The sequence below is a fragment of the Coregonus clupeaformis genome, chromosome 21 (assembly GCF_020615455.1).
Source record: "Coregonus clupeaformis isolate EN_2021a chromosome 21, ASM2061545v1, whole genome shotgun sequence".
In the NCBI taxonomy this organism is placed as follows: domain Eukaryota; kingdom Metazoa; phylum Chordata; class Actinopteri; order Salmoniformes; family Salmonidae; genus Coregonus; species Coregonus clupeaformis.
This window is the reverse complement of record NC_059212.1, coordinates 50,857,554-50,881,676: the sequence shown is the minus strand read 5'-3', so window position 1 is coordinate 50,881,676 and position 24,123 is coordinate 50,857,554. Positions and strand designations below refer to the sequence as shown.

The 24,123-nt window shown below is 43.8% G+C and overlaps 2 protein-coding genes across 5 annotated transcripts; one reads left to right on the top strand and one right to left on the bottom strand.

Annotated features, from left to right (window-relative positions):
- Window positions 1–2,516: 2,516 nt before the first annotated feature.
- LOC121535610 (zinc finger protein 436-like) lies at window positions 2,517–5,679 on the top strand. The gene is made up of 2 exons (XM_041842840.2): window positions 2,517–3,184; window positions 4,396–5,679. The coding sequence occupies exons 1-2, from the start codon at window positions 2,905–2,907 to the stop codon at window positions 5,322–5,324; spliced, it is 1,209 nt and encodes a 402-aa protein (XP_041698774.1). The 5' UTR covers window positions 2,517–2,904; the 3' UTR covers window positions 5,325–5,679.
- A 126-nt stretch (window positions 5,680–5,805) lies between these two features.
- LOC121535609 (nectin-4) lies at window positions 5,806–18,796 on the bottom strand. Of its 4 annotated transcripts, none has more exons than XM_041842837.1 (12): window positions 18,353–18,796; window positions 18,120–18,253; window positions 16,648–16,845; window positions 16,317–16,484; window positions 15,809–16,087; window positions 15,604–15,721; window positions 8,282–8,433; window positions 7,359–7,524; window positions 7,031–7,106; window positions 6,831–6,893; window positions 6,504–6,716; window positions 5,806–6,374 (listed from the first exon to the last, which is right to left on the bottom strand). In XM_041842837.1, the coding sequence occupies exons 2-12, from the start codon at window positions 18,181–18,183 to the stop codon at window positions 6,075–6,077; spliced, it is 1,797 nt and encodes a 598-aa protein (XP_041698771.1). In that variant the 5' UTR covers window positions 18,184–18,253; window positions 18,353–18,796; the 3' UTR covers window positions 5,806–6,074. The 4 variants fall into 4 exon arrangements, with proteins under 4 accessions (XP_041698771.1, XP_041698772.1, XP_041698769.1 ...); XM_041842838.1 differs by having other exon boundaries at window positions 18,120–18,232; XM_041842835.1 differs by having other exon boundaries at window positions 18,120–18,796.
- Window positions 18,797–24,123: the final 5,327 nt, after the last annotated feature.

Here is a 24,123-nt window from a genome sequence, read left to right as displayed (position 1 = left end):
GTAGCTCAGTTGGTAGAGCATGGCGCTTGCAACGCCAGGGTTGTGGGTTCGATTCCCACGGGGGGCCAGTATGAAAAATGTATGCACTCACTAACTGTAAGTCGCTCTGGATAAGAGCGTCTGCTAAATGACTAAAATGTCAAATGTAAATGTCCTCGAGGTTGTGGACAAGGAATTCTGTAGAAATAGACACAATAAATAATAAATGAAATTATATGTAAAAAAGACAATACCTAAAAATAGGAAAAGAGTTGGTGTGAAGACTGAAATCCTTCCATAAGAAAAATGCCTGTTCTCTGTATCTTAAATCTCTATCTCAAATCTAACTCCAACTATCAAATCCAAATCCATTACTTTTTTTAAGTAAAAGTTTCTGAATTTCATTATTTACTATTGTGACCCTATATATTCCCACCATTGATTTCAGCCGTCTTAAATAATCTTTGACTTTTAATGCCTTCAGGTTCCCCTTCAACTCCTGACCTCCTGCCTGTAGCTTGTCTGCCTCCTCACTGTAATGGGCTTTTGTGGCAGATGGTAATGCCTGCCATTTGCCCTGTGTACCTGCCATAACTCCTGCCATACAACAGAAAACATGACAATGTCAGGCATTACAACAACAAAACGATTTAGCTGTAGGGAGCTAGTGAAGAACTTTGATCAAAGATTTAACTAAACCAAGATAGACCACAGCCCATAGTTTCAAATGGGAACAAATGAGTAATAGTGTGCAGAACAAGCAAGGAGGTGGGCAGAGACAAACACGAGCTAGCGAGATCCTATTGGCGAGTTCTAGCATCATTTGCATATTTCCGTTAGAGAACGCCTACTCTGTTAAGTGCGCGTGTGCCATAACTCCAATTCGCCTTTGCAATTCTTCTAAACAAAGCAACAATAACAAAAATACTTTGGCAAATGATAAAGTCTAAAAAACTTAGTCCACTCTGATTCTAGTTTTGGGACCAGAAAACTGTATTGAGATCAAATGTTTCATCGATGACAAAACTAGCAGAAAGTCGGCCAAAATCCATCTTCTCCCACTGCCAGCCACTGGGCTTCCTCTCACTACCATATTTGGATGTGTCACATTTATACATCCGGTGAAATATGTATCATTGTTCTATCTGTGCTTTGATCACTTGTGGGGTTTAGATGACCCACAATTCAATGCAAACTGTAGTCACGTGTCAAATTTAATCAACACTGCTGCATTTTCGGCACGTCAGACAAAATTATGACGCTAGCTTGGTAAAAGATATATATATATATACAGTAACAGTCAAAAGTTTGGACACCTACTGATTCAAGGGTTTTTCTTTATTTGTACTATTTTCTACATTGTAGAATAATAGTGAAGACATCAAAACTATGAAATAACACATATGGAATCATGTAGTAACCCAAAAAGTGTTAAACAAATCAAAATATATTTCTACAATATGTAGATTCTACAGTGGCCACCCTTTGCCTTGATGACAGCTTTACACACTCTTGGCATTCTCTCAACCAGCTTCATGAGGAATGCTTTTCCAACAGTCTTGAAGGAGTTCCCACATATGCTGAGCACTTGTTGGCTGCTTTTCCTTCACTCTGCGGTCCAACTCTTCCCAAACCATCTCAGTTGGGTGGAGGTTGGGTGATTGTGGAGGCCAGGTCATCTGATGCAGCACTCCGTAACTCTCATTCTTGGTCAAATAGCTCTTACACAGCCTGGAGGTGTGTTTTGGGTCATTGTCCTGTTGAAAAACAAATGATAGTCCCACTAACCGCAAACCAGATGGGATGGCATATCGCTGCAGAATGCTGTGGTAGCCATGTTGGTTAAGTGTGCCTTGAATTCTAAATAAATCACAGACAGTGTCACCAGCAAAGCACCCCCACACCATCACACCTCCTCCATGCTTCACGGTGGGAACCACACATGCGGAGATCATCCGTTCACCTACTCTGCGTCTCACAAAGACGCGACGGTTGGAACCAAAAATCTATAATTTGGACTAATCAGACCAAAGGACAGATTTCCACTGGTCTAATGTCCATTGCTCGTGTTTCTTGGCCCAAGCAAGTCTCTTCTTATTATTGGTGTCCTTTAGTAGTGGTTTCTTTGCAGTAATTCGACCATGAAGGCCTGTTTCACGCAGTCTCCTCTGAACAGTTGATGTTGAGATGTGTCTGTTACTTGAACTCTGTGAAGCATTTATTTGGGCTGCAGTTTCTGAGGTGCAGTTAACTCTAATGAACTTATCCTCTGCAGCAGAGGTAACTCTGGGTCTTCATTTCCTTTTTTTATAGTTTGGTCATTTATTCCAATACATTTCATAATTCCATAAAATATGTTTATGAAGCTAGCTACATTTTATAGGCTCTTCACTACAAGACTAAGCCAATTTACCAACGCTAAAATCAATGTCATCTATATATTTTTTTTAGCATGCTAGCATCATCATTTTGTCTGACATGGCGAAAATGCAGCGGTGTTGATTACATTTGACACTTCGCGGCCACCGGAGATTGACACGTGACTACAGTTTGCGTTGGATTGTGGGTCATATCAACCCCACAAGTGATTAAAGTTCTTTACTCGCTCCCTCGAGCTAAATCGAGGGCCGAATTGAACTTCGATTTAAGATGGCAATCAAACTGCATCCGGTTTCGACGGGGATTTCGCCGAGGGAAAGTGGCTAGCGCGAGGGCTGAGGGGGTAAAAATAACGTGTTTGGACTGCAGCCCCTGCTCAACAGACGCCATAGGACTCTTTAATGATCATATGACCACTCGTTCCTCCCCTCCGTTTGCTTTCGCGGAAGTAAAATCTATCAATGAGGTGGCTAGCAAAGCAGAGCATCTATCACTATTTATTGTCTTTTCCGACTGAAAATCTTTAGTAACATAACACTAGTCAGAATGTTATTCCAGGAGAATATGACAAATTGTGTTACTTTTCAGACCAAATTAACCTCCGTTATCGATGTGTTAGCCAAAACTGCGGTGGCAGAAATAAGTAAATTATTCAATGATGGGTTTGCTGTTTTACGCTTGGAAATGTGCCGAAGAGAAAATGAAATTGAAGCCTTAAAAATCAAATTATTGTTTATGGAGAACGAACGGCAAACGACGAGGTCCAAAGCGCGAGAAGCAGGCTGTTCTTCTGCATGCTCTTCGTCTTCCAGCAGAGCAGAGCAGGGTGAGCCAGCTCGTGCTTGCTTACTGTACTAGCTAACTAGACCTAGGCCTATCTGAAATGTGTTGCAGTCCATCTCAAGGGTCAATTCTTCAAAAATATGCAGTATTAACAATGACTGACAATTATTTAGCTCAATGCCTAGCTAGTGTAGATAATGGGTTGCTCTCAACTTTGGTCTTTTAAAACCTGTAACATTCATCTCTATGCAGATAGTTATTTACTCCTGTGCCCCCTCAGTACAGCAAGCCATCCATGACCTTCAGCATGGTTTTGACTCAACTCAAAAATTGCCTACTGATCTTAAACTAGTGCTAAATGCTAATAAAACCAAGTTTGTTGTTCTGTAGGTCTCGTAATGTTGACCCTGAGGACCTGCATATTTGCACATTAATGGAGCCCAAATTGAGCAAGTTTCCCATTCTAAGTACTTGGGTATTTGGATTGACGATAAACTCTTTTAAAACACACATTAAAAAACTGACAATAAAGCTGAGAATTAAGATTGGTTTCTTTTATAGAAATAAATCCTGTCTCACTTTGGAAAGTAGAATTAAGATTGTTCAAGCAACGCTTCTCCCAGTACTTGATTAAGGTGATATAATCTACATGCATGTGGAAACCTCTGTTTTAAAACATTTAGATTCAGTCTCACCAGCACTGCGATTTATAACTGGAAATAATTTTCGTACACAACACTGCATTTTGTATAGTTCTGTTGCCTGGGTGTCTGACTACCAGAAGAGCCCAGCATTGGCTACTTTTTGTATATAAAGCGGTTCTTCAGAGACTCCCCAACTACCTCAGCTCACGTATTAATTGGAGATCCAGCAATTTTCAGACCCGCTCTCTGGACTGGCTGGTTCTGGAGGTCCCGCGGGTCTCCATTGACCTGAGGAAAAAGTGCTTTTAGTTTTTATTCCCCCTGCTTATGGAATAGCCTTCAGGCCACCTTGAAATTAGACTCGCCGGTCTCCATTGGACAGTTTAGATAAGAGTTTAAGGGAGGTGATATGTGAGAGTTGTTTGTTTTAATTAATCTTGTATTTTAATTTGGAATATTCTTACCTTGTGTATGTTCCTGTTCACAGGGCACTCTTGTAAATTAGACCCTGGTCTCAATGGTGACCCACCCTGTATAAATAAAAGTAAAAAGTATACTTTCTATTTCAAAAAATTACATTCTGACAGTTCATTTAAACCTTCACTTTCAGGGTCCAAAGGGTGTGATGAGGATGCTGGTGAAAGGACTTCATTTGAGCAGACCGCCAGGGAGAAAGTGATCGCACCTAAAGACGACCAACTGGATCAAAATAGACCACAGCCACCTGCAGAAGAAATAGAGGGGCTCGATGAACAGTATAGGTCTGGCCACAGAGAGAAGGGTAGTGAACTAGAGTTAGTGAAGACTGAGCAGGAAGAGTATGATGTTATTTCACTACATACATCAGGAAGTGAACATGGCACAGAGAGATCAGATCATCAGGAAACTGAGTTTGCTGTGGATGACAGAGAAAGTCAACTGTGGGCGTCTTTAACAGAGAGCAACTGTGACTCGGAGGGTCCAGATTGCACTTATGGTACAGAACAATATCCACAGGATCAAGATGCAGACATACAGCTCATTCAAAGTGCAGTGGAGGGTCTCGATAGTGATCCATCGTCAGAGATAGGTGACATTAGCGGAGAGATGCGAGCACAGTCTGTTTGGAATGACAGAAGGACCCCTACAGATTTGGTTCAGGCACAGCCAGGACAGCACAGAGAAACCATGCACCCAGTGAGAAGGCAGGATGGGACAACTACCAGAATGCCGTCAGACAAACAAACACTAGCCAATGAGGGTGCAGCATATTCCAATGTTTGGCTAAACAATGTATTCTCGCTTGCCCCAAGTTGTTCAAATGGTTTCAACTCAAAAGTATCCCCAAGGAGAACCCCAGCAAGAGAGAAGTGGTTTGTTTGTTCCTTTTGTGGAAAGAGCTTTGACCGGGTCGGTCACCTGGAGATGCATCAACGGATTCATACGGGAGAGAAACCGTACAGCTGTGTGATGTGTGGAAGGTGTTTCGCTCAGCAGAGTAATCTCCGCAGACACCAGCGAGTACACAGGGGCCACACAACAAAGCAAACGGTCTACTGATGGTTATCACCATGACGAGACAACTAAGAACATTGTGAAACAACCTCATTGACATATCAACATTTTCTAATGACTGAGAACAGAGTTGATAAGACAATCAAGACACACTTGCAGAAAGCAGCCGTGTGTTACTTTTGTCTTCCCATTCTGTAAAGTGAGAGCAGTGAGACCCTACCACAACTGTTGCGCTAGTGGTGCTTATATACTGTAGAGAGGGATCAAAGTAACAGGTTTACAGCCTCCTGCTTGTGACCTTTTAAGGAACGCTTATTAAGAGGATCTCCACCATCTTTTGTAGAACTAGACTAATACTACAATGCATACATTTTTATGAATAAAAATGAAAATTCTCAAACTTTGAGCCCTTTCGATTTTTTGTTGTTGAAATGAACATGAAAATAACATTAACTCACAAGGTCAGGATATATTTAGGATATCAGAACTATAAGGTTAGCTAAAATGACAGCACAAGCACAACTGATGAGCGCTTATTCAAGACTGGGTTTATAGTTGATACAAAGTGATGCTGCAATCTTGTCCAATCTGTACTTAGGCTGGTAAATATTGTTTACATAGTGGGACATACAAGAAGACAATGCTGATGTAAAAAAAAGGACAGTTACCCTAAAAAATGGCAATGAACGTGAGCATGAAGTTGCCAAACCCTCACTTATGTCCAACTGTATAATGACCATTGTGTTAGGGTGGAGCTGAGTGCAGTTCCCTTTTCAGCCAAGCCCCTCCACCCGTCTAGATGATCTGTCCTCTGGGGTGTAGGAGGATGGCGTTGGAGTGTGGTTTGGGCCGCAGGAACCCGTTGCTGTAGTGGAAGTGGTTGGAGAGCGCCTCTGAGAACTGGTAAGAACTGGTGTCACAGTCAGCCTCGTCAACCTCCAGCACGGCCTGTCTGTGGCCCCAGTCTTCCCCTTTGGTCACCCCCTCCATCTGGCCACACAGGTCGCTGAGCATTGGGGGGATGTCTGTGGGCCCCACACTGCCATCCTGGTCCTGGGGCTTGATGGGGACAAGAGAGGAAGGAAGGCCAGAGTCCTGCAAAATAGAGACCCACATATTGCAAGGCATTGAGAAAAACAGGCCTGTGAGTTATTACAGAATAAACGTAATGTGCATTTTCAAACTTTCAAGTATCCTTTTCCTCGATCAGACACAAATACACACCAGGGACATATCGCTTCTCTTCAGGTACGACTCCACCCTTCGTCTGCGCTCTTCCCTCTCTCCCTCCATCTCAGCGCCCCTAATACTCTCTCTGCCCTCGTGCCAGCTATACTGGTACAGGACAGGGCGGCCTAGGTAGTCCACATCCCCCTCTCCAACAGTCCCCTGCCTCCCACCAAGGGTTGATTCACTGCCTATGTAGATGGGACGGTCCTAACAGGAGGGATCAAAATAATCCATAGATTAAACATCAATGAAAAATACCTTTATGATAGTGGACATGTTGTAAAAGTATAATATTGCTTACAAATATTTTATTGAACTCACCTCAAGGGACATTAGGCTGTTTTTCATTCTACTGTCTAGTCTGAGTAGTGTACAGTCTTCATTCTGGGGTGAAAAGTAGAGAGACAATTATTGGGGGTATCACACTCATTCACAAGTAGATACTAACTGATCATGATGGATGATAACTGAACATTTGAGCAAAAGAGTGTTTATGAGTATGTATGCAAAGTACTGTGTACCTGTCCTCTGGGGTCTGTGCTGACAGAGTTGAGTCTCCGGGAGGAGGCCTGTCTGGAGAGTGTGTTGATTTTTAACCTGTGAAAGACAGGATGTCAAACTGAGGGGGATTTTAGGATTTGAAGGATAGGGGTTAAGAGCATTGGGCAAGTAACCAAAAGGTCGCTGGTTCGATTCCCCGAGCCGACTAGGTGAAATATTTGCCGGTGTGCCCTTGAGCAAGGCACTTAACCCTAATTGCTCCTGTAAGTCACTCTGGATAAGAGCGTCTGCTAAATGACAAAAATAGAAATGGAAAGGGGTAGCAAAGTATTGTGGAAATCAACTCACGTTCTTTCGCTAAGCTCCATCTCTAATTTTCTGTTTTTGCGCCTGTGGTATCGGTTGACTAAGATGATGATGATGATCATGACAATGACCAAAACCCCAGCAGCCACAACTATAATGATCATCACTAGAGTGTCAACGGTGGTTTCCTGCACACTGCGAGATTTCTCTGTGTGAGGGAAGGGAACACACACAATTGTAAACACAAACTGCAGTGATGTACAGTTGAAGTCGGAAGTTTACATACACCTTAGCCAAATACATTTAAACTCAGTGTTTCTCAATTCCTGACATTTAATCCTAGTAAAAATTCCCTGTCTTAGGTCAGTTAGGATCACCACTTTATTTTAAGAATGTGAAATGTCAGAATAAATTTTCTGAGGTCTTGGCTGATTTCTTTAGATTTTCCCATGATGTCAAGCAAAGAGGCACTGAGTTTGAAGGTAGGCCTTGAAATACATCCACAGGTACACCCCAATTGACACAAATTATGTTAATTAGCCTATCAGAAGCTTCTAAAGCCATGACATCATTTTCTGGAATTTTCCAAGCTGTTTAAAAGCACAGTGAATTATAAGTGAAATAATCTGTCTGTAAACAATTGTTGGAAAAGTTACTGGTGTCATGCACAAAGTAGATGTCCTAACAGACTTGTCAAAACTATAGTTTGTTAACAAGAAATGTGTGGAGTGGTTGAAAAACGAGTTTGAATGACTCCAACCTAAGTATATGTAAACTTCCAACTTCAACTGTAGTTTAGTTGCAGATTTTCTATTTGAGCAAAGTTGGTCTTTCAAATTATTATCACAAGGGGGCAGCAATGTTGCACAAATGGTACCAAACACACATAGGGAGATAACAGAACTTATGTTATGAGGTCCAGGTCCTCCCAAAATACAGGAGTAACTTTGCCCACTGCCCCTTACCTGTCACTGTGATGTTATATTCTACTTTCCTTGTCCCAACGCCGTTGTTCACCACACATTCATAAACTCCAGTGTCATTCTGTCTCAGGGCTCGGCCAAACAGAAGCCTTGCTCCATTCACAGTGAGGCCGTCTGGCAGGGCCTTACCATCCCTGCAGATGGAGACAAACAAACACATACATGAATGCCCACATTAATACTGAGCCACTCAATGTAATCGTAACCTACTTAACATGCACTACATGACTAAAAGTATGTGGACGCCTGCTTGTCAAACATCTCATTCCAAAATCATGGGCATTAATATGGAGTTGGTCCTCCCTTTGCTGCTATAACAGCCTCCACTCTTCTGGGAAGGCTTTCCACTAGATGTTGGAACATTTCTGTAGGCACTTGCTTCCATTCAGCAACAAGCACATTAGTGAGGTCGGGCACTGATGTTGGGTTATTAGGCCTGGCTCGCAGTAGGCGTTCCAATTCATCCCAAAGGTGTTCGATGGGGTTGAGGTCAGGGCTCTGTGCAGGACAGTCAAGGACAGACTATTTTTTACGCGCTTCAGCACTCTGCGGTCCCGTTCTGTGAGCTTGTGTGGCCTACCACTTCCCGGCTGAGCCGTTGTTGACCCTAGACCTTTCCACTTCACAATAACAGCACTTACAGCAGCTCTAGCAGGGCAGAAATATGATGAATTGACTTGTTGGAAAGGTGGCATCCTATGATGGTGCCACGTTGAAAGTCACTGAGCTTTTCAGTAAGGCCATTCTACTGCCAGTGTTTGTCTATGGAGATTGCATGGCTGTGTGCTCGATTTTATAAACCTTTCAGCAATGGGTGTGGCTGAAATAGCCGAATCCACTAATTTGAAGGGGTGTCCACATACTTTTGTGTATACAGAGGGGAGAATTAGTATCAAAAGTATTTGATACACTGCCGATTTTGCAGGTTTTCCTACTTACAAAGCATGTAGATGTCTGTCATTTTTATCATAGGTACACTTCAACTGTGAGAGACAGAATCTAAAACAAAAATCCAGAAAATCACATTGTATGATTTTTAAGTAATTCATTTGCATTTTATTGCATGACATAAGTATTTGATCACCTACCAACCAGTAAGAATTCCAGCTCTCACAGACCTGTTAGTTTTTCTTTAAGAAGCCCTACTGTTCTCCACTCATTACCTGTATTAACTGCACCTGTTTGAACTCGTTACCTGTATAAAAGACACCTGTCCACCCACTAAATCAAACAGACTCCAACCTCTCCACAATGGACAAGACCAGAGAGCTGTATAAGGACATCAGGGATAAAATTGTAGACCTGCACAAGGCTGGGATGGGCTACAGGACAATAGGCAAGCAGCTTGGTGAGAAGGCAACAACTGTTGGCGCAATTATTAGAAAATGGAAGAAGTTCAAGATGACGGTCAATCACCCTCTGTCTGGGGCTCCATGCAAGATCTCACCTCGTGGGGCATCAACGATCATGAGGAAGGTGAGGGATCAGCCCAGAACTACATGGCAGGACTTGGTCAATGACCTGAAGAGAGCTGGGACCACAGTCTCAAAGAAAACCATTAGTAACACACTACGCCGTCATGGATTAAAATCCTGCAGCGCACGCAAGGTCCCCCTGCTCAAGCCAGCGCATGTCCAGGCCCGTCTGAAGTTTGCCAATGACCATCTGGATGATCCAGAGGAGGAGTGGGAGAAGGTTATGTGGTCTGATGAGACAAAAATATAACTTTTTGGTCTAAACTCCACTTGCCGTGTTTGGAGGAAGAGGAAGGATGAGTACAACCCCAAGAACACCATCCCAACCGTGAAGCATGGAGGTGGAAACATCATTCTTTGGGGATGCTTTTCTGCAAAGGGGACAGGACGACTACACCGTATTGAGGGGAGGATGGATGGGGCCATGTATCGCGAGATCTTGGCCAACAACCTCCTTCCCTCAGTAAGAGCATTGAAGATGGGTCGTGGCTGGGTCTTCCAGCATGACAACGACCCGAAACACACAGCCAGGGCAACTAAGGAGTGGCTCCGTAAGAAGCATCAAGGTCCTGGAGTGACCTAGCCAGTCTCCAGACCTGAACCCAATAGAAAATCTTTGGAGGGAGCTGAAAGTCAGTATTGCCCAGCGACAGCCCCGAAACCTGAAGGATCTGGAGAAGGTCTGTATGGAGGAGTGGGCCAAAATCCCTGCTGCAGTGTGTGCAAACCTGGTCAAGACCTACAGGAAACGTATGATCTCTGTAATTGCAAACAAAGGTTTCTGTACCAAACATTAAGTTCTGCTTTTCTGATGTATCAAATACTTATGTCATGCAATAAAATGGAAATGAATTTCTTTAAAATCATACAATGTGATTTTCTAGATTTTTGTTTTAGATTCCATCTCTCACAGTTGAAGTGTACCTATGATAAAAATTACAGACCTCTACATGCTTTGTAAGTAGGAAAACCTGCAAAATCAGCAGTGTATCAAATACTTGTTCTCCCCACTGTATATAGTGTACTTACAGTGCATTCGTAAAGTATTCAGACCCCTTCACTTTTTCCACTTTGTTATGTTACAGCCTTATTCTAAAATGGATTAAAGTGTTTCTTTTCCCTCAATCTACACACAATACCCCATAATGACAAAGCAAAAAACTGAAATATCACATTTACTTAAGTATTCAGACCCTTTACTCAGTACTTTGTTGAAGCACCTTTGGCAGCGATTATAGCTTCGAGTCTTCTTGGGTATGACGCCACAAGCTTGGCACACCTGTATTTGAAGAGTTTCTCCCATTCTTCTCTACAGATCCTCTCAAGCTCTGTCAGGTTGGATGGGGAGCGTCGCTGCACAGCTATTTCCAGGTCTCTCCAGAGATGTTTGATCGGGTTCAAGTGCAGGCTCTGGCTGGGCCACTCAAGGACATTGTGACTTGTCCCGAAGCCACTCCTGTGTTGTCTTGGCTGTGTGCTTAGGGTTGTTGTCCTGTTGGAAGGTGAACATTCGCCCCAGTCTGAGGTCCTGAGCGCTCTGGAGCAGGTTTTCATCAAGGATCTCTGTACTTTTCTCTGTTCTCTTTCCCTCGATCCTGACCAGTCTCCCAGTCCCTGAAAAGCATCCCCACAGCATGATGCTGCCACCACCATGCTTCACCGTGAGGATGGTATTGGCCAGGTGATGAGCGGTGCCTGGTTTCCTCCAGACATGACACTTGGCATTCAGGCCAAAGAGTACAATCTTGGTTTCATCAGACCAGAGAATCTTGTTTCTCATGGTCTGAGAGTCCTTTAGGTGCCTTTTGGCAAACTCCAAGCGGGCTGTCACGTGCCTTTTAGCAAGGAGTGGCTTCCGTCTGGCCACTCTACCATAAAGGCCTGCTTGGTGGAGTGCTGCAGAGATGGTTGTCCTTCTGGAAAGTTCTCCCATCCCCACAGAGGAACTCTGGAGCTCTGTCAGAGTGACCATCGGGTTCTTGGTCACCTCCCTGACCAAGGCCCATCTCACCCGATTGCTCAGTTTGGCCGGGCAGCCAGCTCTAGGAAGAGTCTTGGGGGTTCGAAACTGCTTCATTTTAAGAATGATGGAGGCCAATGTGTTATTGGGTACCTTCAATGCTACAGAAAATGTTTGGTACCCTTCCCCAGATCTGTGTCTTGACACAATCCTGTCTTGGAGCTCTACAGACAATTCCTTCAACCTCATGGCTTGGTTTTTGCTCTGACATGCACTGTCAAATGTATTTTGTGTTATAGATATGTGGTAGTAGAAATATGTTATGAATGTATTGTAATGTATAACTGCCTTAATTGTGCTGGACCCCAGGAAGAGTAGCTGCTGCTAATGGGGATCCATAATAAATACAAATACAAACTTTCCAAATGCACTGTATGACTAATGGAACAGCAGACTCACCGCATGAAACAACAGCTATGTTCATGGTTCATGAAGGCAGATGTATTGGGCAGGGTTGGTCAATTCTCAATTCAAGAGTTATAATTCAATTTATGAAAAATTAAAAGCCTTGTGTTCAACTAGACATTACCAGAATATAAACCTCTGATGGGAATGTCAGTTAAGCCACACAGAAGTAGCCTAGTAGCCTATAATTAAATCCAAACAATAGGTCAGTGTGCATTGGTGAGGTGTTTTAGCTAAATACATTTTCGTTACATCAGGTTTACCACAAAAGGGAAACCAGCAATTTGCTTTCATCTGTAAAACCAGTTTAATTACTGCTCCTATTGATCTGAATAGACAAATGCTGCTTGGCTTGGTATGAGCCAACTACTATATGAAGGAAGACTAAGAGGCCCCTGAATAAGCTCAGACGTCCCAGTGAGCATAATAGAGAGGCAGTTTCTGATCCCACCAGGAACTAGGTCCACTGAGAGGGCTCATGTTGCCCAAGTTTCACTGTGCAGGGCAGAATGCCATTTTACTGCTCACCCAAACAAGGGGCTTCTCACATTTCTGTTCTTACTCACTCAGCCCCACCTTATAACCAATCCTTTATAATGGAATCAACGCCAGAGAATACATCTGACATTGAATACAGTGAGGGAAAAAAGTATTTGATCCCCTGCTGATTTTGTATGTTTGCCCACTGACAAAGAAATGATCAGTCTATAATGTTAATGGTAGGTTTATTTGAACAGTGAGAGACAGAATAACAACAACAAAATCCAGAAAAACGCATGTCAAAATTGTTATAAATTGATTTGCATTTTAATGAGGGAAATAAGTATTTGACCCCCTTTCAATCAGAAAGATTTCTGGCTCCCAGGTGTCTTTTATAGAGGTAACGAGCTGAGATTAGTAGCACACTCTTAAAGGGAGTGCTCCTAATCTCAGCTTGTTACCTGTATAAAAGACACCTGTCCACAGAAGCAATCAATCAATCAGATTCCAAACTCTCCACCATGGCCAAGACCAAAGAGCTCTCCAAGGATGTCAGGGACAAGATTGTACATTTACATTACATTTTAGTCATTTAGCAGACGCTCTTATCCAGAGTGACTTAGTTAGTGCATACATTATTTTTAAAAAATAATATCCCCCGTGGGAATCGAACCCACAACCCTGGCGTTGCAAACGCCATGCTCTACGAACTGAGCTACATCCCCTGCCGGCCATTCCCTCCCCTACCCTAGACGACGCTGGGCCAATTGTGCGCCGCCCCATGGGTCTCCCGGTCGCGGCCGGCTATGACAGAGCCTGGATTCGAACCAGGATCTCTAGTGGCACAGCTAGCACTGCGATGCAGTGCCTTAGACCACTGCGCCACACAAGGCTGGAATGGGCTACAAGACCATCGCCAAGCAGCTTGGTGAGAAGGTGACAACAGTTGGTGCGATTATTCGCAAATGGAAGAAACACAAAATAACTCCCTCGGCCTGGGGCTCCATGCAAGATCTCACCTCGTGGAGTTGCAATGATCATGAGAACGGTGAGGAATCAGCCCAGAACTACACGGGAGGATCTTGTCAATGATCTCAAGGCAGCTGGGACCATAGTCACCAAGAAAACAATTGGTAACACACTACGCCGTGAAGGACTGAAATCCTGCAGCGCCCGCAAGGTCCCCCTGCTCAAGAAAGCACATATACAGGGCCGTCTGAAGTTTGCCAATGAACATCTGAATGATTCAGAGGAGAACTGGGTGAAAGTGTTGTGGTCAGATGAGACCAAAATGGAGCTCTTTGGCATCAACTCAACTCGCCGTGTTTAGAGGAGGAGGAATGCTGCCTATGACCCCAAGAACACCATCCCCACCGTCAAACATGGAGGTGGAAACATTATGCTTTGGGGGTGTTTTTCTGCTAAGGGGACAGGACAACTTCACCGCATCAAAGGGACGATGGACGGGGCCATGTACCGTCAAATATTGGGTGAGAACCTCCTTCCCTCAGCCAGGGCATTGAAAATGGGTCGTGGATGGGTATTCCAGCATGACAATGACCCAAAACACATGGCCAAGGCAACAAAGGAGTGGCTCAAGAAGAAGCACATTAAGGTCCTGGAGTGGCCTAGCCAGTCTCCAGACCTTAATCCCATAGAAAATCTGTGGAGGGAGCTGAAGGTTCGAGTTGTCAAACGTCAGCTTCGAAACCTTAATGACTTGGAGAAGATCTGCAAAGAGGAGTGGGACAAAATCCCTCTTGAGATGTGTGCAAACCTGGTGGGAAACTACAAGAAACGTCTGACCTCTGTGATTGCCAACAAGGGTTTTTGCCACCAAGTATTAAGTCATGTTTTGCAGAGGGGTCAAATACTTATTTCCCTCATTAAAATGCAAATCAATTTATAACATTTTTTACATGCGTTTTTCTTGATTTTTTTGTTGTTATTCTGTCTCTCACTGTTCAAATAAACCTACCATTAAAATTATAGACTGATAATTTCTTGGTCAGTGGGCAAACGTACAAAATCAGCAGGGGATCAAATACTTTTTTTCCCCTCACTGTACATGTTCGATGATAATAATACTGATAGGGAAACCCTATTACCAAGTGGTCAGGATACAGTTTATTTTCATTCAAATGCATTAAGGTTTTAGAAACATGCCATATGGGCTCCCAAGTGGCGCAGTGGTCTAAGGCACTGCATCTCAGTGCTTGAGGCATCACTACAGACCCCCTGGTTCGATTCCAGGCTGTATCACAACCGGCTGTGATTGGGAGTCCCATAGGGCGGTGCACAATTGGCCCAGTGTCGTCCGGGTTTGGCCGGTGTAGGCCGTCATTGTAAATAAGAATTTGTTCTTAACTGACTTGCCTAGTTAAATAAAGGTAAAAAATAAATTTGATACTCCACACACATTGAGCAATTTTGGAAAAGTATCTCTCCTTGAATTATATTTAACTACTGCAGAAACTGACACGAGTTGTTAGCATGCTGCAATGGTGGGTATTTAATTGTGTATTCTGTCATTATTGTAATGCTCAGAGAATAATCTTTAATTACGTGCAGACCCTGTGTTTTACAGCGTATTAGAGTGATATTTAAAGCGAGGCACTATGATTAAGTGCTTAAGATGTGTCTCCAGCGCTTCCTCCCTCCATGGCTCCCTCTCTCCCTGGCTCGCTCACTCGTGTGAAAATGTCTCCCTTCCAATCGGTTTTCTAATTTTGTATCTTTACACTATGTATTTATTCCATATTGAATGGAACAAAGAGAAGAAGACACCCTCCTCTAGTTGACATACTCTATCGTGTGTGTGTGTGTTTCTCTTGCAAATATTTGAATAGTACATTTAATAGTGCAGAGTGTTACATTATGCAAATAGTGACAGACAGAAACATAGTCAGTCAGACAGGTAATACCTGGTCCAGGTGAAGCTCTGTGGTTTGGGGTTTCCTCCACTCTCACACTTGAGTTCAGCTCCCTTCAGTCCCATGTACCAGTTTCCATTATAGCCAGTGACAGCTGCATCTGGGGGAACTGTCAACACAAACCTTGTCACTTTAATCCAAGCATGGCCATTTAATTATACTATCCCACCATAGTGACAACTGAGGGTAAACTCACATTGCACTACCAGGCGGTTGCTGATCCTCCGGGGTTGCTCCAGAGCAGGGTGCCAGACGAGGCAGTCCAGCCGCATGCCGTTCATACTCCTCAGGGGGTGCAGGGAGAAGTGGGTGGACACGGCCCCACCCTCGGAGCTGCGGTTCTGGGTCTGGCCAGGGAGGTCCGTGTCCCAGGTCAAGCGGGGTGGAGGACGGGCCACGGAGCGGCAGGAGGCGGCCACGCGGAAGGACTGGCCCTCCTCCAGAACCACCGGGTCCAGAGAGGAGATTGGTAGGGCTGAGGGGGAGGGAGGTAGAGGGGGAGAGGTAGGGCCAGGCTATATGAGATTCCATGTTGTGCAGGTAAAATTGAGTGTGTAAGTAAGGCTTTGGTTAGTCAGAACAGAGATTTCCTTCAGTGGTTGACTCCAACAAATCAAGTCAAATGTGGGGTTATTAACAGGAAATGACTATGATGAAATAGTCACTTGGTTTACAATTAGGACGGTGAAAGGAATTAGTCTTACTCCACACAGTGAGTGACAGCTGCCTCTCAAAGTTCCCATAGGGGAATGTGCTGATGTGACAGGTGTATTTCCCCTCATAAGATTCCTCAGTGTTCATGATGAGCAGAGCAGAGTTCACCGTGGGGCTACTGCTCTCAAACCTCACTCTCCCAGAGTACCGCCCAAACTCTGACAGAGACACAGAGAGACAAAGACAGGTTTATTCCTGGTAAACATTACAGTCATTGCAGACAAATGCAAGAAAACAACATTATGTTATAGTGATTGAGTGACTAAGTGGTTAAGATGAGAGACTACTCTGTGTGAGTTGGTGAGGGCATGGTGTACCAACCTGTGTGTCCCTCTGTGAGGTGGGCAGTGATGATTTGTTCCTTGGTGCCATCAGGTATCTCCTTGAACCAGCTGACCTGAACTACCTGCTCCTCCTCCTGAACTTGGAACTGACAGGGCAGCCGCGTCTCAGCCTCCGTCAAGGAACGCAGGGAGAAGGATGGAGGAGGCTCCACAAACCCACCCCTCACACATGCTGCTGTATGAGAGAGAGTGGTGTGTATGTGTGTGTTAGAGAGCGTGAAACAGGGTGAGTGAAGGGGTTGAGAAAGAGTAATGCATCATCACCATAAACAAGGATGCGCAAACATTGCCCTTTGAAGTGTTGAGGTGGGTATAGACTGTCTGTAGTTAATGATTACTTCACTCATTAATGATTACACAGTTAAGAGACCATGGCACATACACGTAACTGCCAAAATAAAGAAAACACCAACATACTGTAAAGTGCCTTAATAAGACGTTGGCCCACCACAAACCACCAGAACAGCTTCAATGCGCCCTGGCATAGATTCTACAAGTGTCTGGAACTCGACACCATTCTTCCACGAGAAACTCCATAATTTGGTGTTTTGTAGATGGTGGTGGAATCGCAGTCTCAAGCGCCACTCCAGAATCTCCCACAAGTGTTCAATTGGGTTGAGATCTGGTGACTGAGACACACACACCCTTTAAACCCCCCATGCTCCTTTGAGCCCAGTCTTTCAAAGTCCCTGAGATCTCTTCTTCTAGCCATGGTAGCCAAAATAATGGGTAACTTGCTTAACTAACTCAGGAACCACCTGCTTTCAATATACTTTGTATCCCTCATTTATTAAAGTGTTTCCTTTATTTTGGCATGTTACCTGTATACGAGTAATTCCGTTCATTTCAACCACACAAGAACAAGGTCACAGACCCTTCAGGCACACTGACACAGAGGAATGCAAACAAACTTTCTCACGCACACAGGCTCACACTTATTTCTAGTGAACACAAAAAGGGACTTGTTGTGACCTATTTTACAGACATGGGAGAGGGAGAAACATTCAGGCGCACATAGGGCCTCAGACAGAGGTAGTTTGTGCCACAAAGCTGTTTTACTTGCTTTTCCTGTTCATGGCGTTCACTGACCTTTATCACACCTCAGTTTAGCAGTTATGCTAAGGCCATTATTAACACACTGACAGACAGTGTATTTACCACAAAGGAAGCTTACTTTTAAAACAGATATAGGCCTACACATGCTACAAAAATGTGTTTGTTGAAACACTCATTACTACTCAACCAAAACAAAAATATACTTCAGGGAAATAGCCTGCACTTTTTTGTTTTCCAAAGAATGTTACTCTTACTCTAGTTAATTTCTATGATGCCGATGTTGGTCTGTACTTGTCACCACTCCATTTCCTTATAGTATCATGGTATGCAACAAACATACACACCATGCAAATGTGTGTTTTTGTTAAGGAAAAAAACATTCCCAAATCTTACCAAATGCCCATAGCACCAACCACGCTGTCCCCCACTGGCTCTGGCCCCAGACAGGTAACTCCATCCCTTGATTCAGTAGCACTCCCAATATCAAACTTTGGGAGTTCCAAAATCTATCCACGTTGAACAACAAGCTTCAAAATGGTATGAAATAATGCATTTTCGTTATCTAGAAATATGAGAGTAAGTTGTTGCCACTTGAGTAGCCTATTTGGAGAAACATTTGTCCGCACCTTACGTCGACGGCAGGTAGACAAACGGGTCAGGTGTTCGTCTCTCTTCGTAGTTCTTGCCAATCAAAGCTAACCTAATCTATTTATTTACAGTAGCACACAAATTGTGTCCACATTTTCTACAGTATAACTACATCCCAAAACGGTCCCAACTTTTGGGTTTACTTTTCTAACATTTATTTTGCTCACTCTCTCTCCAGAAGTCCGTAGCCTACCTGACGCACGAGGTAAAATTTTAATTCCAACTCGAACAACTGCAAACACCAGATAATCGGGTAACATTACCTACTCCACAACATCGGAACAGAATTAGATTAAGTCGTTAGCCTAACATTCTTCAGTGAAATGTCTCTAATTCTCGAATTTACACCTTGCTCAGGCTTTTGCACTCCATTGCTGAATACATATGTTACGCCTGCGTCTCTCCACCCCCTAATTATCATACAACGTAAAGTAGCGTTGAGTTTGATTTGAAGAACCCTTTTAAAGGGTTCTTCAAATACCTTATAGTGGTTCCCCCACAGTTTCAATTTGAAGAACCCCTAAAGGATACTCCAGGAACCTTTTCTTTTTAGAGTGTAGCTAGCTAACGTTACAGTCCTGTATTGAACTCTGAAAGCCATCAGCTAAATCATATAGCTGTATTATTTGGCATACACATTGTCAATCAATTTTGCCAATGCAATGGTAGGGAAAAAAGTAAGCAACTTGTCTGTCGGCCCTGCATTAACCTCTTAAGGATCGGACCCTTTTTTTCAATTTTCGCCTAAAATGACATACCCAAATCTAACTGCCTGTAGCTCAGGACCTGAAGCAAGGATATGCATAGTCTTGATACTGTAGCGACCCGCACAGACAGCTGTGTGTTATGTGTTAGGCTAGTAGATGGTTGTGTTGTACCTACCAGTACCCAGTGTTCGCGGGGTCCGACATGTCAATCAACCTGCTATCTGCCAATCACGGGAATGCCTGGAATGTTCTGATGCCGGGTATCCTGGCGGTTGGCGGAGTGGCGTGGAGGGGGGTTGGGCAGGGGGATGGAGCATTGGAAGTTAAGACCAGGTTTAGCCTTTGTTCTCTCTCTTTTTACGTCTGGGCTTCACAAGAGAAGGTCACGATTGGCTTGTGGGTTATCTTTCATTTATTTGGCGTGGGCTACGGCCAAACAGTAGCCTGTGTAAAGTTGGTTTAATAAACCGTCCATTCGTAAACTCAAACCTCTGTCTGGACAGTTGTTCTTTTATGATCTAGTCAGGTCATCACAATACTATTTGAAAGGAAACACTTTGAACTTTGTGGAAATGTGAAATTAATGTAAGAGAATATAACACATTAGATCTGGTAAGAGAGAATACAAACAAAAAAACATGCGTTTTCTATTTTTGTTTCATCATCTTTGAAATGCAAGAAAAAGTCCACAATATAATATTGCAGTTTAGGCGCAATTTAGATTTTAGCCACTAGATGGCAGCAGTGTGTGCGCAAAGTGTCAGATTGAGCCAGTGAAGCATTGCAATACTGGACTATTTTGTATCAAGTCTGCCTGAATGTGCGGAATTGGTCAATTGATACATTTTCAAGTACATAACTATAGAGAACATACCAAAATGATATGGTAATACAACATGTAAGTTTACACACTCCCAGGAATGTCATACATGATGGATCATTAGCTTATACACTAACCTTCACACATCTAGATGGCCGGGAGAGGTGGGTGTGGAGCCAGAGACAGCAAGGATTCAAACTGTAGAACCCAGTTCCTACATTTGAATATAAAAATGGATTTTATCAAACAAAACTATGCTACATTTTTATCTCTGGGACCCACAGGATGACAAATCAGAGCAAGATTACTGAATGTAAGTACATTATTTACCTTCAGAGGTGAATGTAGCAAACCAGTTGCAGTGATAAATTTGTTGTTGTTGTGCACTCTCCTCAAACAATAGCATGGTATTTTTTCACTGTAACAGCTACTGTAAATTGGACAGTGCAGTTAGATTAATAAGAATTTAAGCTTTCTGCCCATATAAGACATGTGGCTTACGAAAGTATTCACCCCCCTTGGCATTTTTCCTATTTTGTTGCCTTACAACCTGGAATTAAAATGGATTTTGGGGGGATTTGTATCATTTGATTTACACAACATGCCTACCACTTTGAAGATGCTAAATACTTTGTTGGGTGAAATAAACCAGAAATAAGACAAAAAAACGGATCTTGAGCGTGCATAACCATTCACCCCGCACAAGGTCAATACTTTGAAGAGCCACCTTTTGCAGCAATTACAGCTGCAAGTCTCTTGGGGTATGTCTCTATAAGCTTGGCACATCTAGCCACTGGGATTTTTGCCCATTTACATTTACATTTTAGTCATTTAGCAGACGCTCTTATCCAGAGCGACTTACAGGAGCAATTAGGGTTAAGTGCCTTGCTCAAGGGCACATAGACAGATTTTTCACCTAGTCGGCTCGGGGATTAGAACCAGCGACCTTTCGGTTACTGGCACAACGCTCTTAACCACTAAGCTACCTGCCGCCCCCATTCTTCAAGGCAAAACTGCTCCAGCTCCTTCAAGTTGGATGGGTTCCGCTGGTGTACAGCAATCTTTAAGTCATACCACATATTCTCAATTGGATTGAGGTCTGGGCTTTGACTAGGCCATTCCAAGACATTTAAATGTTTCCCCTTAAACCACTCAAGTGTTGCTTTAGCAGTGTGCTTAGGGTCATTGTCCTGCTGGAAGGTGAACCTCCGTCACAGTCTCAAATCTCTGGAAGACTAAAACAGGTTTCCCTCAAGAATTTCCTTGTATTTAGCACCATCCATCATTCCTTCAATTCTGACCAGTTTCCCAGTCCCTGCCGATGAAAAACATCCCCACAGCATGGTGGTGGCAGCATGATGTTCTCGGGGTGATGAGAGATGTTGGGTTTGCGCCAGACATAGCGTTTTCCTTTATGGCCAAAAGCTCAATTTTAGTCTCATCTGACCAGAGTACCTTCTTCCATATGTTTGGGGAGTCTCCCACATGCCTTTTGGAAAACACCAAACGTGTTTGCTTCTTTTTTTCTTTAAGCAATGGCTTTTTTCTGGCCACTCTTCCGTAAAGCCCAGCTCTGTGGAGTGTACGGCTTAAAGTGGTCCTATGGACAGATACTCCAATCTCCACTGTGGAGCTTTGCAGCTCCTTCAGGGTTATCTTTGATCTCTTTGTTGCCTCTCTGATTAATGCCCTCCTTGCCTGGTCCATGAGTTTTGGTGGGTGGCCCTCTCTTGGCAGGTTTGTTGTGGTGCCATATTCTTTCTTTAATAATGGATTTAATGGTGCTCCGTGGGATGTTCAAAGTTTCGGATATTTTTTTATAACCCAACCCTGATCTGTACTTCTCCACAACTTTGTCCCTGACCTGTTTGGAGAGCTCCTTGGTCTTCATGGTGCCGCTTGCTTGGTGGTGCCCCTTGCTTATTGGTGTTGCAGACTCTGGGGCCTTTCAGAACAGGTAAATATATACTGAGATCATGTGACAGATCATGTGACACTTAGATTGCACACAGGTGGACTTTATTTAACTAATTATGTGACTTCTGAAGGTAATTGGTTGCACCAGATCTTATTTAGGGGCTTCATAGCAAAGGGGGTGAATACATATGCACGCACCACTTTTCCGTTATTAATTTTGGAGAAGTTATTTTTAAAATTTCACTTCACCTATTTTTGGACTATTTTGTGTATGTCCATTACATGAAATCCAAATAAAAATCAATTTAAATTACAGGTTGTAATGCAACAAAATAGGAAAAACGCCAAGGGGGATGAATACTTTTGCAAGGCACTATATTGTCACGATCGTCGATAGAAGTGGACCAATGCGCAGCGTGATAAGTGAACATACTTCTTTTATTAGAGTCACCACACAAACAAAACAACAAACGATACGAAACGTGAAGTCCTACGGTTACACAAACCAAACGGAACAAGATCCCACAACACACTGTGGAAAACAGGCTGCCTAAGTATGGTTCCCAATCAGAGACAACAAGCAACAGCTGATACACGTTGCCTCTGATTGAGAACCACACCGGCCAACATAGAAACAAATTAACTAGATAATCACCCTAGCACACAAAACACATAGAAACAACACACCCTGGCTCAACATAACAGAGTCCCAGAGCCAGGGCGTGACATATATATATTTGCGAGAGAAAAAAACATATGAGGGATTGGAAGTGATGCAGACAATTACATTGATGTAAGTTGCAATCTATCTGCAATATTAAAGCTGATCTACCCCTCTTGCCGTGCGGCAACAGATAAAATAGTCTATGGCTTGAGTGGTTGGGGTCTTTGACGATTATTTTCACACCGCCTGGTATAGAGGTCCTGGATGGCAGGGAGCTCGGCCCCAATAATGTACTGGGCTGTCCGCACAACCCTCTGTAGTGCCATGCGGTCGAGGGCGGTGCTATTGCCATACCAAGCAGTGATGTAGCCAGTCAATATGCTCTCAATGGTACAGCTGTATAAACTTTTTAGGATTTGAGGGCCCATGCCTTCTTCACGACTGTGTGTGTGTGTTTGGACCATTTTAAGTCTTTAGTGATTTGGACACCGAGGAACTTGAAGCTGTCTACTTGCTCCACTGTTGCCCCGTCGATGTGGATGGGAGTGTACTCGTCTGAACAGAGCCATGAACCTCCCATAGGAACCCAGCTCCTCCTCTCCTCTCTCCCAGACGGCCATAGCCCACTCCAACGCCCGCTCGGTCAGCAGGGAAATAACTGCGGCAACCTTGGACCTCTCTGTGGTGGGGTCTCCCGTTTGATGAGAAAAATAGAGGGAGCACTGGAGGAGGAAGCCACGGCATTTGGATGGAGTCCCGTCATATTTGTCCGGAAGGGACAAACGGCATCGCTGACCTGGGCAGACTGCTGAATGGGCTGGGGTGCTGGCTCGCTGGGTCAACTCATGGTAGAAGATCCTCTGCTCGTTGGGGGTGACGTCCTTTGAGGAAGATCTAGACGTTGAAGAATGCAGAGGATCTCATCCATAGCCAGCTGGTCGTGGTGTTGGCAAAGTAGGTCCCCCTGTTCGCCGACCATTTTCGAGATGTCTCGGTTGGCTGCTGCTTCCATTCTGTGAGGTATTATTCTGTAATGGAGACGCAAGGAGTCAAGAAGCAAGTGCAGGCGGTGAGTTTAATAGGAACGAACATGGAGTGAATACAAAAACAGGAGTAGTGTCTAAACATGAAAACAGGAAACAATACTACTTAATTGGTGATACAACGGAGTGCTAGATAAAGGGGAAGTACTCAGGGAGTGATGAAGTCCAGGTGTGCCTCATGATGGAGAGCAGGTGGCGGTAATGGTGGTTGCCAGGTGTGCGTAATGATGGGTTGCCAGGACCGGTGGTTAATAGACCGGCGACGTCGAGCACCGGAGCGGGAGTAGACGTGACAGACACGCAGGCAAAGGAATTCTGTTTCTGTATCCACTCCAGGAAGAAGCCCAGGCAACCACAGTATTTTCTGTAAGACAAATTTTTTTTAAAAATTATACTCTATTGTAGTTTGAACGACAGTTGAACTGTGTCAGCATAACAACATTAGGGTAGACTAGTTGAACATGCATACATGTGCACAGGCACAGCGATTACATTTACAACAATATCTAGCCTAATAGAAAGAAACATGACATAACCCTCAACCTTTACACAATGACCAGACAGTGTCTGCCTAAGTAGGTAGGCAGACAGTATCTAC

What these genes read in the sequence shown, in the direction of transcription:
- LOC121535610 (XM_041842840.2), top strand. Translation starts at nt 2,905, where the DNA reads ATGTTATTCCAGGAGAATATGACAAATTGTGTTACTTTTCAGACCAAA. An exon ending in TTCCAGCAGAGCAGAGCAGG is followed by an intron (nt 3,185 to 4,395) that starts GTGAGCCAGCTC and finishes CTTCACTTTCAG; the next exon opens with GGTCCAAAGGGTGTGATGAG.
- LOC121535609 (XM_041842835.1), bottom strand. Translation starts at nt 18,183, where the DNA reads ATGGAGTTACCTGTCTGGGGCCAGAGCCAGTGGGGGACAGCGTGGTTG. An exon ending in GCACAGACCCCAGAGGACAG is followed by an intron (nt 6,894 to 7,030) that starts GTACACAGTACT and finishes TTTTCACCCCAG; the next exon opens with AATGAAGACTGTACACTACT. An exon ending in ACAGCCTAATGTCCCTTGAG is followed by an intron (nt 6,717 to 6,830) that starts GTGAGTTCAATA and finishes CCCTCCTGTTAG; the next exon opens with GACCGTCCCATCTACATAGG.